The sequence below is a fragment of the Eleutherodactylus coqui genome, chromosome 6 (genome assembly GCF_035609145.1).
Source record: "Eleutherodactylus coqui strain aEleCoq1 chromosome 6, aEleCoq1.hap1, whole genome shotgun sequence".
Classification (NCBI taxonomy): Eukaryota; Metazoa; Chordata; class Amphibia; order Anura; family Eleutherodactylidae; genus Eleutherodactylus; species Eleutherodactylus coqui.
This window is the reverse complement of record NC_089842.1, coordinates 118,411,414-118,425,800: the sequence shown is the minus strand read 5'-3', so window position 1 is coordinate 118,425,800 and position 14,387 is coordinate 118,411,414. Positions and strand designations below refer to the sequence as shown.

General features: G+C 43.4%; 2 protein-coding genes across 2 annotated transcripts; both read left to right on the top strand.

Annotated features, from left to right (window-relative positions):
* Nucleotides 1–276: 276 nt before the first annotated feature.
* On the top strand, nt 277–2,480 carry LOC136631436 (natriuretic peptides A-like). The gene is made up of 3 exons (XM_066605723.1): nt 277–462; nt 1,126–1,414; nt 2,323–2,480. Exons 1-3 carry the CDS (start codon nt 346–348, stop codon nt 2,337–2,339), a joined length of 423 nt encoding a protein of 140 aa, XP_066461820.1. The 5' UTR covers nt 277–345; the 3' UTR covers nt 2,340–2,480.
* A 5,395-nt stretch (nt 2,481–7,875) lies between these two features.
* On the top strand, nt 7,876–13,069 carry NPPA (natriuretic peptide A). The gene is made up of 3 exons (XM_066605722.1): nt 7,876–8,044; nt 9,568–9,891; nt 12,447–13,069. Exons 1-3 carry the CDS (start codon nt 7,928–7,930, stop codon nt 12,474–12,476), a joined length of 471 nt encoding a protein of 156 aa, XP_066461819.1. The 5' UTR covers nt 7,876–7,927; the 3' UTR covers nt 12,477–13,069.
* The last annotated feature ends 1,318 nt before the right edge of the window (nt 13,070–14,387 follow it).

Here is a 14,387-nt window from a genome sequence, read left to right as displayed (position 1 = left end):
TGCACAGAATAGAAATCTCCTAATTTAGTTGGCTTTTTGGGATTAGCACCTGGACATGGTGTCCCAGGATGGAGAATGGGGGTGTAGGAGTAAGGGGGGCACATTCCACCAGCAGGACCCTTTATGGGAATCTTTCATGGACAGCCCTACACACAGTGCAGTCTGGAGAATGCAGGCTTGATAAGGCTGCAGATAACAGGTCACAGGGTAGGGGGTATAAATGGGAGAGGGGTTTGGTACAGGCTCCAGATCACTGGGGAAACAGAGAGAGGGAGTCACTTCCAGCCGCAGGGATATCATCAACCCTACAGAAAAGCCACCAGCTTATTCTATTACCTGCTCACAATGGAGATGAAGCTTTCTACCTTCTGCACCCTGCTCTGTGCCACCCTGCAGCTGCTCTCCTCCACAGCTCACCCCATAGCTGATCCAGACACTGACAGAGAACTCGACTCCTTCAAGGTAAGCATTAGATTGCAAGCTTTTCTGTACCAACTGCTCTATGCAAGTAATGGGGCTATAGGAAAACTAATATTGCTCTGACTTGTAGTCCTGCAACTTATAGCTATGGGTAATGAATGGCATTATGAGCAGGTTATACTGGATCTAGAGGAGCAATGCTTACGTCTAGGTAATATAGAGATATAGGTAAAGCATGGAATGCTGTGTCTTGTAGTTCTACACTGTATGAAGGAGCATTGCTTACTAATCTATAGGATCAGTTTAGACTTGGACTACGACAACTGCTTATGTATAGAAAATCAGAAATAGATGGCTAGAACACGGAATAGTTGAAAGGGTAGGACATGCTGAGAGTAGTAGTGCAACAACATGTAGAGGATGTATAGCACAGTGGTAAGCATTTTAATGATTCTCTGGTTCTATATTATCTATAGGAGCAATGCATATGCTTGGAGTAATCCATACAAGTTTCAATTATTTTGATTGCTGGGTGTTGTAGTTCCAGGTTATTGGATCAGTTGGTATGATGGCAACAATGCAATAGATTGTATGCGATGATGCTTTATATAAGAGAAGACTGTATGTGATATATGGGGGTGGGGGTCAAAGGTCATGAGGACAGTGACCCTACAGAGCATGATATATACAACATTATACACACAGGATGTCCTGGAGAGACTGGAGGAGAAACTGTCAGACATTGAAGATTTACAGCAATCAAATCCCAGTGTCCTGGGAACCAGATCAGAGGATCACGTACCGACAATAACCCAAGAAGAGGCTGGAGCCCAAATACCCGAGTCCAGAGGGGTCCCCAGCAAGTCCTTCTCCATTAACAACGCCTTCCTCAAAGGGCTGAGATCACTGCAGAGCCCCAAAATGATGAGGGGTTCAGGCTGCTTTGGGAGAAGGATTGACAGGATTGATTCCTTCAGTGGACTGGGCTGTAATGGTAAGAGGAGCTTTATATGGGTCTTTGTAGTCATTGGGGAGGTACAAGTCTCAAATATTGGAATATATAATAATCATATATATCTGTATAATGATTAGACTCATGCAGAGTCCTGTGTCTTTTGGGTGGTTCCTAGGGAAAACTACAACTTATAATAGGGCATTATAAAGTTTGTCGCAGCACAACAGCCGGAGAGTCACGGGTTGAAGTGTCATAGTGGTCTTAGGGACGCTATTACACAAGCGCTAGCAGCCGTCGCCAGCATCGCAATTTGCAGTTTATTACCAGGCTGCACCTAGACATGGCAAATATTAGCAAACACTGGTGTAGTAACACCCTGACAGTATATATACAGATGTAACACCGCTGATACAGACATGCGGTGATAGCGTTACCGGAATCTCCGTAACATTTCATTATATTATGAAGTCACTATGAATAGAGCCAGACAATAAACACAGCTCTGCTACATCTGCGCATGTTATTATAATAATGTCTACTATAGCACTATATTAAGGGGGGGACATAGTGGGCATAGTGCTAGTAATTACTTAGTACCCTATACCGTATTCCACAACAGCGTCCTCGTTACCCATAGCAACCAATCACGGACCAGCTCACATTCAGCGCTTTGACTGGTTGCTATGGTCAACGGGAACCATTTTCAGCTGTCAGACTTTTTGACACATAATTGCTGGCAGCTATATAAATAAACACAAATGGCTGCCGTCACCATGGTATTGTTTCCCATAGCAACCAATGTTTCTGACTACCTTTTATTGACTACTATGGACAAAAAAAGGCCTTTGAACCAATTCTGATACGTAGGGTCCTCCGAGTGGAGAGGCGTCCTCAGTAGTGCCCGCTAGTTCATTACATAGAATAATTCTTGTCTTTTCTCCCTGCAGGATCCAGAAGGTTTTGATACAATTGGAGTGTGGGAGAATCTTGCACTACTTGAGACCCTCCCAAGATGACTCACCGATACATTACTTTTCTATTTATGACGATTCTGTTCATATTTATTTATTTATAAGTATTTATTTCATATTTTATAATTGTAATTTCTAACACTTCATAGATCATAATAAATATATTACACACTTTCCTTCCGTCTCCATGAATTACCAAAAAAATCAGTTTGTTGGATAGTTGGGAAGAAGTTGCCTTAAAGGGGTTGTCCCGCGCCGAAACGGGTTTTTTTTTTTTTCAACCCCCCCCCCGGTCGGCGCGAGACAACCCCGATGCAGGGAGGTAAAGAAAGCTTACCGGAGCGCTTACCTTAATCCCCGCGCTCCGGTGACTTCAATACTTACCGCTGAAGATGGCCGCCGGGATCCTCTGTCTCCGTGGCCCGCAGCTCTTCTGTGCGGTCCATTGCCGATTCCAGCCTCCTGATTGGCTGGAATCGGCACGTGACGGGGCGGAGCTACACGGAGCCTGCATTCTGCACGAGCGGCTCCATAGAAGACTGCAGAAGACCCGGACTGCGCAAGCGCGGCTAATTTGGCCATCGGAGGGCGAAAATTAGTCGGCACCATGGAGACGAGGACGCCAGCAACGGAGCAGGTAAGTATAAAACTTTTTATAACTTCTGTATGGCTCATAATTAATGCACAATGTATATTACAAAGTGCATTATTATGGCCATACAGAAGTGTATAGACCCACTTGCTGCCGCGGGACAACCCCTTTAAGATGGCTGCAGACAGGAAGAACTAGCCCGATCTGACTTAGTAGTGGCAGGGGCCAACAATGGAGGGAGTCCTGGACCCGAAAGGACCCTCCGTTCCCCACTAGGAGACCACTATTCTAAATGCATCATAGGGGGCCCGGGTACATATTTTGCATGGGGACCCAGTGGATTCATCTTCCCTGTCTAGCTGCTGTACTGTTCTGAAACCGGGCAATAGAAGCGCACGCACACGCGTGTATTACAGGTCAGTGTTGCACAGAGCCGTACAAGACACGTCCATACAGAATCTGGGAGGAAAAACTGAGGAAATGTTTCATTGCATGCCACATTACAAATACGACACCTCTCAGAGGCGCTATATGGTGCCACATGGACAGGGTTGTCAACTGGACATTTTCTTTTTTCTGAACAGTTTTTCTGAAAATCATAGACAGACAACATTTTTATGGCCAAATCAGAAAACCATAATGCATAATAGCGATTAGAAGCGATAGGCGCCTATGGCTCAGAACAGTAATATGGACACTTTAGAAGAATTCATTGTAAAGTGTAAAACTACAAGAATTACAATCATATTAAGCTGAAGAAGCTCCATTAACTTCAAGAAAATCACGGGCGTATGAACCTTTTTTATGTAGACTGTAAAAAAAAAAAGTATTTTTATAGACTGTCTAGGAATTTAAGAACAATTGATAACCCTGAACATGGAGTGCCTATGAGTCTGGAAGGGTGGATTCACACCTGCACCCGGGGTACCAGTTTCCTGCTTCTCTTGGGGAGCAAGCAAGGGGAATATTGCTTCCGAATGGCTCTGCCTCAGGACGTAACCAAACAGTGCGAAACAGACCCCATTGATTATAATGGGGCTTGTTTGGTTTCCGCTCCGCTGCCTGGATTTTCGCTGGAAGAAAAAGCACTACATGCAGTACTTTTTCTTCCAGCATTTTGAGCTGGATCTGCTGCAGAACCTCCAATCAAAGACTCCAATGCAGACGTGAAACCGCCCTAATACAGTACAAAGCACATACTATATTTTCTTTCATAGGGGCAAGGATTCAGTCTTCTACTATAGTCTTGTATATATGAGTAAGTACCTTGGCCAAGGCACAGTGGTTTGCTGGCACATGCCCAGGTAGCCCCCCTCCAGCTACACCCCTGCTGTAGGGACTTCATGTGCTCTTTAGAGTGGTGCGCGCTGACGCTTTTGTTGTGTTCCTGGGCGCTAATTTTTCCTCTGCTAATTATAAGATATGAATCTAGTATTTATCAATAACATAAAAAATGTACCAAAATGGTCCAAAATGTGTTCCAACAGAGATTCTGTCACCATCTTTTTGCACTGGGGTGGGTGTGGCTAGTCTGCAGCTCATGAATATGCAGGACTAGTTTGAGGGTTGCTAATAAAATAGAGGTTTCTCCTAAACTACTGCACAGATACATACAATAGACATATCACTGTAATCAGTGTGATAGCCGCTACTTTATGGTGAAGATTGCAAAAAATGGTGACAGATTCCCTTTAAACATAATAATTATCATTAACACATTAGTGATAAAAAAAAATATGGTGGAAAATCAAGTTGTCTCTTCTGAAAAATGGTGCATTGTGCACGATATCCTCATTAATGTCACCTCGTTAGTTCTCTGTCGGCATACTGCTGGTCTGACCTTTGTTTAGCTCATTCATAACATAGGAAATGAAGTTGACATTTGCACAGTTCTCAAGTCTCAGTATTAAAGGGGACATATCCCCTTTTAAGGTATTCCTTCTATTTACAACCATTACTGGTGATGGCAGTCCTCAGATGACTGTTTTTCAAACTTTATTGACTTTTACAGTTAGTTTTCTAACTTGCAGCACCGCTGTTTTGTGTCAAATCTTTTCCATAGGCAAATGATGAACAGCACCCCTAAGGTCGTCAAATCACTTCCATAGAAACTTGTAGTCTGTGTTGCCTTAATAATGGCAAAATTTACAAAGCTCAATACAAGTTTTGGCCATACCACCAAAAAGAATCATAGCTATAATTTTAAGGCCGGTGTCACGCGGGCGTAAGCGCATTAATGTGTGCATTTGCGCCACATATTTGTGAAATGGGTGTTGCATATTTGCCCACTCATGTCTGTGTTTTACTATACTTCTTACTCGCAAAAATCGTGCGTATTAGCGTGAACAAAAAAAACATGCAACCATGATCCCATTCATTGAAATGGGCAATTAGTGTAATTTTGCATAAAACATGTGAGCTCAAAATACTCTAATGTGAACGATCTCATTGAAATCAATGGGTTCTATTTACTGAGTTTTACGTGCGCATATCTTTCATGCGTTATACGATACGCAAATCCGTGCAAGTGAATCTGGCCAAAGGCTGGTTTCACACACAGCAGAAGATATCCTCTCTCTCTCCCCCCCCCCCCCCCACTCCCAGCTGCAACCCCCCACTCACCCACGGCGCCCCCCAAATCTTTTCGCCCAAGTACGGAAGTACTCGAAAATCGTGGCGCTCGGGCGAAAAAGGGGCGTGGCCGAGTAGGTTCGCTCATCTCTACTAGGGATATAAAATGTCCCCTTGAATTGTTTCAAACTGAACTGCTTCCAGCACATTGTCTCCATACTAAGTCCCCGTAGTACATGCTAAGCACAGTGGCGCCAATCTTGAACTCATTAAACTCAGCAGAGTTCTACCTACAGTCTTACAAAACTGCCCATCATCTTGTTCGGGTCATGTAGCAGCACCTATAAAATAGTTCCAAACACACAGTAGTGGCAATGGAGTCGATATTGCTCCAACATTGCCCATACAAATGTGCCAGGCAGAGCAGTGTGTATACAAATGCCCCAGCCTCAATGTATATACTGTATACTACAGCACATATCTCCTCTCCTCTAACAGCAACGTATATGTGAGCAGCTAACCAGCAGCCACTTATACAGTAAATTACTATGGCTTCTCCAGTTGGGCAAAGACTCCAGAACTGACACATTAAAATCTAGAAATAGCCGAGGTTGGGTAGTCAGGAGTTGCACAACAGAAGTCACCGGCTACATTTAGCCGCACTGAGTAAATACAATAACTGGCTTGATTACTAAGCAAATTCCAACATATGGAAATGTACATGTGATTTGAAGGTCTCTCTACCACCATATAATTGTCATAGTCAGGGAAGATTAGGGTTGCAATGGCCCATGGACTGTATGAAGATTGTGGGCCCCCACCAGGATAACATGAACAGTGCCAGACAGACCCCACTGACTATAATGGGGTCCAGCCGTCTGCTTTCTCGCCACCTGCTGTTCTACTGGAGAAAACAGCACAGCATACGCCGCAATTTTGTCTATGATTCTGTACCAGATCAGTCTGTATTACGGACCGAAATAGCCCACTAAAGTCAATGGGATCATGTAAATGTATAGTGAATATGCATGATGCATGTGCATTCACTTCGTATTTCATATCTCTTGCTCTGCTGTCCCCACTGTCCTGGTGTTCCACACACACAGCTGGTTGGCAAACTGGCGCCCTGCGTGCCAACGACATACTCAGAGCACAGTAGGCCATTTTCCACGTGCCTGACGTGACCTGCTGCTGAGCAAGGTAATGGCGCTGTGGGGCAGGGCGGGCGCAAATATAATAGGGTCAATAGCGCTGTATTAGCTGATACTAATGGTGGTCAACAGATTGTAATAGTGGCATATAAGGTGGCTCCGAGCCCAGGGCGGTCGCCCCTACCACCCCATTTTAATGCATCACTGGTACTGCACCCTTATTATAAACTATGTATGTTTTAGACCAGTGGAACCCAACCAGTGGCTCAGGACCCTTTGCTGTGTGGCTTGCCATGGGAGTCCTGAGTTTTATCCATATGCAGACATATGCTAACCACCAAAAAGGGATAATACAGATGGCATAATACTTTTTTCACATGTATTCTGCATGGTCTACATGGCAGCTTTCGGCGCAACACGTGTCACGTGGCCAAGGATTGCACTGCAGCCCTACTCCATTGCATGTGAAGGCATCTAAATGTGGTTATCAAGTTTGGATTTCTTGTACTTGCGACATAGCAAGACCATGATGCAATCTTTTGATGCATGACAAGTGTTGCACCCAGAAATGCCAAGTAGCCCTAGCCTAAAAATTGCTCTCCATCGGTGAGTTGAATGTGGCTCCCAACCATCACTCAAAGATGAATGCGGCTCAGGAGGTATAAAAGTTTGGGGGCCCTATGCTTCAGCAATGATTTTAGGTTTTGGTGGAATTTATCCCCTCTTTATAACCCAGCAGCTCTATTTATGGTCATCTGCTACTATAACTCGCCAATAAACATGTGATGTGCAGATGTCCTGGTACAAAAATAGTATTATAAGTTTGGTAGAAGCCGGATCACATTGTCCTCATTCCATAGGCATATGCACACTGGGTATTGGTCAAAAGGTTGAATTCTCTGATTTTCCATGAGACATATCCAAATAATTCAGGTATGGAGAGGTGAGAAGCCTCTTATGGCAGGAATTTCAGGCTGTCAGCAGTCAAAGGGTCAAGTGGGCAAGTTGGCTCTTCGGAAGGCTCGCTGCAATGGAAAGGAAAGGATAACTTTAAAAGGGAATCTTCTACTGGCCTGAAAACAGCCTCTTTATCTTTCGGAAGTGATAGAATGTGGATGAGTTCATGCCTGGGACAAACTCGTGTCAGCCTAGCACATATATAACCAGTCAGTGTTGTGGCTCTTGGACAGACGGGACGGTAGACAACCATACCAACAGACCGGGAAAGAAGAGACTGGCTTCTTATAGAATTAATCCAACAGTGGCCATGGCAACCTCAATCATTGGGTACTTTACTTGCCTCCTGCTTTTTCTGGCATTGACCAAGGTCCATGGAAGTCCAGTGTACAGCTCCATGATATCATCAGACTTGTCTGATCTAAAGGTAAGACAGAAACAAAATATACTCAGATACGTTATAATGTCTCGAATAGAGAATTTACATATGTAGCAGAGTTGAGCTTGCCAATGAAGTTTATCCTGGGCTTTTTATGGGGACACAATTGGTGTCTGAGGGAGCCCCTTTACTACATCATTTAAAAATGACTCACATAGAATAAATTGGGGTGGGGGGCGGGGGGGGGGGGGGGGGGGGGGTAGATGCCTTCGTAAAAAAAATAGTAAAAACTAGAAACCCCTTTAACGGACTGCAAGATTACTCTTCATTGAAGGGATTAGTAGTAATAGAGCTCAAGATCTGAGATTTAGCCTGGTGTGAAGTGTTCACATAATACAGTAATCTGCAGGTTTTGTGAAACTATAGCTCCCATCAAACCCTAATAGCTGGAGGTCATGAAGGAAGTCCAGGGTTGCAGGGATTACAGGTAATACAGTACTTGTTTGAAACCGCTATTGTAATATTAATGCTGAATTTCCATGTGGCAAATTTACTGCAGAAATATCTGCAACTGAAAATCTATGCGATACATCTGGATGGAGTTGTTTGGTGGAAGGAAGATGGATTTCTGCAAGACCAAGTCATATGAAGGGGGCAGTCTTCGAAATTTCTGCAACAAATTTGCTGCATATGGAAACTGGTTTTGTGGGATTTATGCTAAGGACTGCAAATGCCTCCTTTTACGCCTTGCATTAATTTTAATGGAGGGCACAGCCTGAGGGAAACCAGATGTAACGATCCTCAACTCCATTCACTTACCTGATCGTGTCTGTGTACAAGCACAGGAGCGATCATCACTAGGAAATTCTATCGGGCATCTGAGCCCAACAGGTCATCCCGTGTAAGAGAGCTCTAACTCAACCATAGCAGAGGGCCACTACAGTGAGCAGCTCTCACATCTGCATTACATAAACCCCTATTGATTTCAATATGTGCTTTATAACACTTCAAACTACAAGGGAAATTAGTATTTAGCCTGAGATATCTGCAGGACCTAATTAATGAAAAGGGGTTGCCCAAAGTGATCAATCCCTTTAGTTCCCTATAGTTCAATCATCTGTTTCACCTCATTATATTGGATACACTGTAAGTGGTATAATGTGAAGCTGAATCTGGAGCTACTTTAAGCCTTATATTGAGACATTGCACTATTGGCAATTGCCTATGATATATCTATTGCAAGCATCGCTTCTGCTAATAGTCGAGGCGATACAGAAGGATCCAGCAGTCCACGTTACACCAGACTCATTGCTACTGGGAGGCTGCAGTGAAATTGTAATTCCACTAGTAGATATACCATAGTAAGTCACTCAAGATGCAATTCCCTAACGTAAAGTAGCTAAACTAAAGCTTCTTTGTTGGATCCAAGGTATTTTCTAATTTATGAATGTACTGGGAAGTAGTTTTAGAAACTCCTTAAAGTGACAGCTTCGTTAATATCATTCCTACAGACAAAGGTTATAGAATGTATTGCATTGAAACTACATTGCAGATGTTGATGTTCTCTGTAGGGTCTTCTGGAACGCTTAGAAGATAAACTTCCTGTAGAAGAAGCAGAGGTTCCAGCTCAAGACATATATATGGGAAACTATGATTCATCCGATTTGCTTCAGTCTTCTAACTCAGCTCCATCCTGGCCTGCAGAAGCTGCCCGCCTTCCCGCAGACATGGGCTATAATAAAGGGTCCTGGGCCCAACCTGATAAAATCTCTCCACTGAAGAACAAGCTGCGAGAGCTTTTGAATGCCCCCCGGAGCATGAGGCGGTCTTCAGACTGTTTTGGGACTCGAATTGACAGAATTGGGGCTCAGAGTAACCTGGGATGTGGCCGCCGGGTAAGGATCAGGCAATTTCTTTAAAAGATACTCAGAATATGTCCTCATGTATGGAAGTGCGGCTAAGAGGGTTAAGAACCTTTCACACTTGCAGAAAATGTCTGCAAGATGCACCTAAAGATGCAGCTTAAGCTGCTGCTGTGGATTTCTGTTCCCTAACCTGTGTATACATGTGGATTTTGGCAAAGAGTGTCTTTAGGTGCATCCTGCAGAAATACTGCATGCATGTGAAAGGTCCCTTAGTTCTCCTTTATAATGTCCCCAATGATCTGACAATAAAGCAGTGAAGAAAGGTCAAGATCTAGAGTAAGAGTCAATGGAGAGGGTGTAATGAAAAGTTCTGCAACTCCTTATCATTTTTATGTTACCTTTGATGCATGTGATGAGCCTTATATTCTATAATGGGGCAGTGTGCTGTCCATGGAATACACAGACAGTACACAGAGCCCACAAATACTGTTGTATACTTTTGGCCATATACCTACCCTCCTCAATGTTCCCCTACTGCCCACTGTCAAAGTCGTCACTGCATGCAACCAACTAGTACTCTCATTCTATGCATATGCAGTGGCTGTGAAAGTGGACAGCGGGGAACACCGAGGAGGGCAAATATTATATTCACATACCGGGATTTAGCATTTCAGCTCCTATGATTCCATAAGTTCAGTTTATGGGGCTCATTAGCGGCTGACAGATTCCCGGTAACTTGCACTGATGCATTGTAACAAACCATTAGGACTGAAAATATATTTGTACTACTGATGCATTTAGTTCACGGAGGATTGTGTAGTCTGGATACAGCTGTAACAAAACCTCAGCTGTGAGAAGTACTAGGTGTGTTTTTTAGTCTCTAGCTGTAAATAAGATTCAAATTCATTGAACGTAAGCAAAAGATTCTGATATGCTTTCCCTGCTTGCTGTAACACTATCACAGTAACTATATGCAGCTGCCACTAGGGGGCGCTCTCCCTAGTGGTGGCAACAGAGACAGAATGATATGTTTTATCAAGGTAAAAAAAAATCAGAGCTTCCCTGTTCAGATATATGAGTCAGCATTGAATTGTGGTCCTGGAAATGGTACCTAATCCTTTAAGGTACCAAACCAGGATGTTTTGGTAGTAAAGGACCAGATACTTTTTAGGGATTTTACTCATGTGGTGGTTTTGCTGCCCTATTTTTTCCCCTTTGACCTACAAAAAATATTTTTGCTGCGTTTTTTCCCCAATGACATATAGGGATATTTTTTATACAATTTTTCAATGACTTTTTTTTCCATGTTTTTTTATTAGGGGTAAAAAGCAAAATTTGTTTTAAATTTATAGTTTATTTTTAAAATTTGTATATTTACACTAAAATAAAGTACCGGAATGGGTTCCTCATTTTGTTTTGGACGTTTTGATATATAATTTGCATAGATATGGACTATAGGGCACATATGGAAATGGTTTAGGTTGGTGTCAGCGGTGGGCCGCCCTCTATTTTATGTATATATTTTTATTTTATTATGTAATTATTTTTTTTACTTATTTTTGCAACTATTTTTTTTTTAACATCTGTAACCCCCATGACATCATATAACACCTCTGTGGGTCGTTCACATTGTCTTTTTGTTTTCATTTCACACTTTCCCACTGTAGCTTGGGCATCCATAGGAACCACAGTTATAGGGGAAACCATCCCCCTGTAGTAACAATAATCACAAAGGGAGTTGATCAGGGTCTGCTAGGACCCTGCAACTCTGCAGTGACTGGGACTACCTGGCGGTCACGTGATCATCGGGTCAAATAACGGAAGTAACACTCCTGCTTTCTCTCTTTAGAACATAGCACTATGTAACCCAGAAAGGAGAAGGCAGAAGCAGTTAAAAAACGCTTCTCCCTTCTCCTCTGGATCCTTGGCTGTATCCGACAGCTGAGGACCTGACCTGCTCATGCTTGATTGCAGGAATAGGAGCTTTAATTATGCACCATACTATTGATATAGTCCAGGATTAAAGCCGAGGATCAAGCTCCATAAATATACAGCACTTGATCCTTAAAGGATTAATACAGTAGTCTGAAAACTCTGGTTCTCCAACTGCTTTTAAACTACAACTCCCAGCATGCCCTAACAATGGCCTGCTGTCAGGGCATGCAAGGAGTTGCAGTATCACAGCAGGTTCAAAGCTACAGGTTACTGATTGCTTTCCACCTTTCATACCTTAGCGTAGTCAGGTCCTACAGTACCTAGAAGTTGCTATTCCCTGATAAGTATCCTATTTCTAGAATGTTTAATACTGAAAGCAACATTGTGTAAACAGAACAGTCACTCATAGAATAATAAATATCCTGCATTGTAATAGCATCTATGTGCAACATGAAGATGTCACAACCAGCGAGAATTAAATCAGTAACCCTAAAGAAAAATGTCGGATACAAAAGTAGCCCCGTCCTGCCTGGAACGGACCCCGCTTTCTTGCTCAGAAGCCATGATGTGTTCCATTGCTTACCAGTTAAAAGTATCTGCTTCATGTGTCGATAGAACATAACATCATCTTCTTCTTCTTCTTTTTACAGTTTTCAAGGGAAAGTCAAGTACAAGAATAAAAGAGGATTGGAGATGCCCGCAGGAGGTCCTGCCCAACAGTTTAAAGGGGCACTCACCCTAAAATAAAAATAATCCCCATCTGTCAAGTTCTTAAAAAAAATCAATTCCATTGTTTCATAGTTATAGTAAGAAAACTGGTTAATAAATACGGACATCCACCTTTTCTAAAATCCCAAATGATATATTTACCAACTTGTGAAGAAATATGGGGGACAGTGGGACTAAAACTGTGCAAACTACCAGATTTAGCCATGAGCCATTTACACAATTAGAAAAACATGGTTGCTTTCCTCCAGAAACAGCCCCACACCTGTCCACCAGGGGTACGTGGCATTGTATCTCAGTCCCATTCAATTCTTGCAAGCTGGGCTGCAATACTTGAAACCACCTGTGGGGCAGATGTGGCACTGTTGTTAGAAATAAGCAGCTATATTTTAGCTTTCAAGGGAGGGGGATCAGATGATTAAAGCAGACCCTTTGCTCAGAAACAGCACCACTAAGGTCCATAGATTGTGTCTGGTATTGCAGTTCAGCTCCATTCAAGTACCAGTACAGACCAGAGACAAGAGTGCTGCCGTTTATGGAAACAAAAAGGAAATATTTCTTTTTTAATCTCAATCAGCTTCTTTAAAGAATCTGGGTTAGTCTACATTTACACAAGCGCGAGTTGTGTGCGTTGCGAGACACACAAAACTTGCACAAACATGAACTCCCGGCGGATATACGGCGTCCCTCTCTGCAGGGGGAGGAGGCTGGAAAAGTTGGGAGTAGTGCACTGAGCTCCCGCCCCCTCTCCACTATTTGCAATGGGAGTGGCGGGATGGGGGCGGAGCTAAGTCCCAGAACTTAGCTCTGCTCCATCCCGCCCCTCCCATTGCAAATAGTGCCGAGGGGCGGAGAGGGGGCGGGAGTTCAGAGCACTGCTCCCGGCTCTTCCAGCCTCTTCCCCCTGCAGAGAGGGACACCATACATGGGCCGGCGTGAATACCCGACCGATATATGGTCGTCTGAAGCCATCAGAAAAGAACCCACAGTTTTCAGTGGGTTCATTTACATGAATGGTTTTTCGCTTGCACCGATATCACAAAATTGCAACCTGGCCTATTTTTGGGTGGCTCTGTTCAAAAATTCCCTATTATTTCCTATGGGAGCCCAAAAAAATTAGATTTTCATGCGAGCGCGTTCTTTTCTATTTTTACTATTTGAACATGTGATTTTCACATGAACGAAAATCACATGTACCACAATGTGCAACGTTTTTCTCACCAAACGCATCGCATTTAGGTGTAAAATCGCAGGTTTGCGGGGATGATATTGGTCCAATTCTATTGGACTGATATCTCGCTCGCCCGTATAAATACACTGTCTACATCTGTAGGCGCTGCTGTGGCGGCCATAGTGATTGCCTCCACCTTTCCCCGATAATGAATAAAATGAAATATTTACTGGAAAGCTTTTAATTTGGGGGAAAACCCCCTTTACGGTTGACCCCTAGTACTTGGCGCCACAGCGCACTCAGCACAACTTTCCTATTTAAATAATGTACAAAAATCTATTTATTGTTCTAGCTTGTAAGAGTGTAGCCTGATCACTGGGGGCACCGAGCGATTCTGCTAACGAGAAGATTAGTGCTGCGGACCCACTCACCTTGTATGGAATACAGATGCGTTTTTACAACCCTCGCGGCGTCGGCTCTGCAGCTGTTGTCATTATCTCTGTACCCCAGATACATCCTGAAATGATGTAGTGTTGGCTCACACCGGCATCTCCATCTAAACACACAAGTTTAATGAGTTCTCATCTCTACATGAAGCCACCAAGAGGGGGCGTTCTTCAGGATTCTTGCAAGGCATCTGTTGGTCCTCCCAGGGACTTGTCAGGCTCTTTAATCTCAGCAGGCACTTGCAGCA

What these genes read in the sequence shown, in the direction of transcription:
- LOC136631436 (XM_066605723.1), top strand. Translation starts at nt 346, where the DNA reads ATGGAGATGAAGCTTTCTACCTTCTGCACCCTGCTCTGTGCCACCCTG. An exon ending in GAGAACTCGACTCCTTCAAG is followed by an intron (nt 463 to 1,125) that starts GTAAGCATTAGA and finishes TTATACACACAG; the next exon opens with GATGTCCTGGAGAGACTGGA.
- NPPA (XM_066605722.1), top strand. Translation starts at nt 7,928, where the DNA reads ATGGCAACCTCAATCATTGGGTACTTTACTTGCCTCCTGCTTTTTCTG. An exon ending in CAGACTTGTCTGATCTAAAG is followed by an intron (nt 8,045 to 9,567) that starts GTAAGACAGAAA and finishes TGTTCTCTGTAG; the next exon opens with GGTCTTCTGGAACGCTTAGA. An exon ending in ACCTGGGATGTGGCCGCCGG is followed by an intron (nt 9,892 to 12,446) that starts GTAAGGATCAGG and finishes TTCTTTTTACAG; the next exon opens with TTTTCAAGGGAAAGTCAAGT.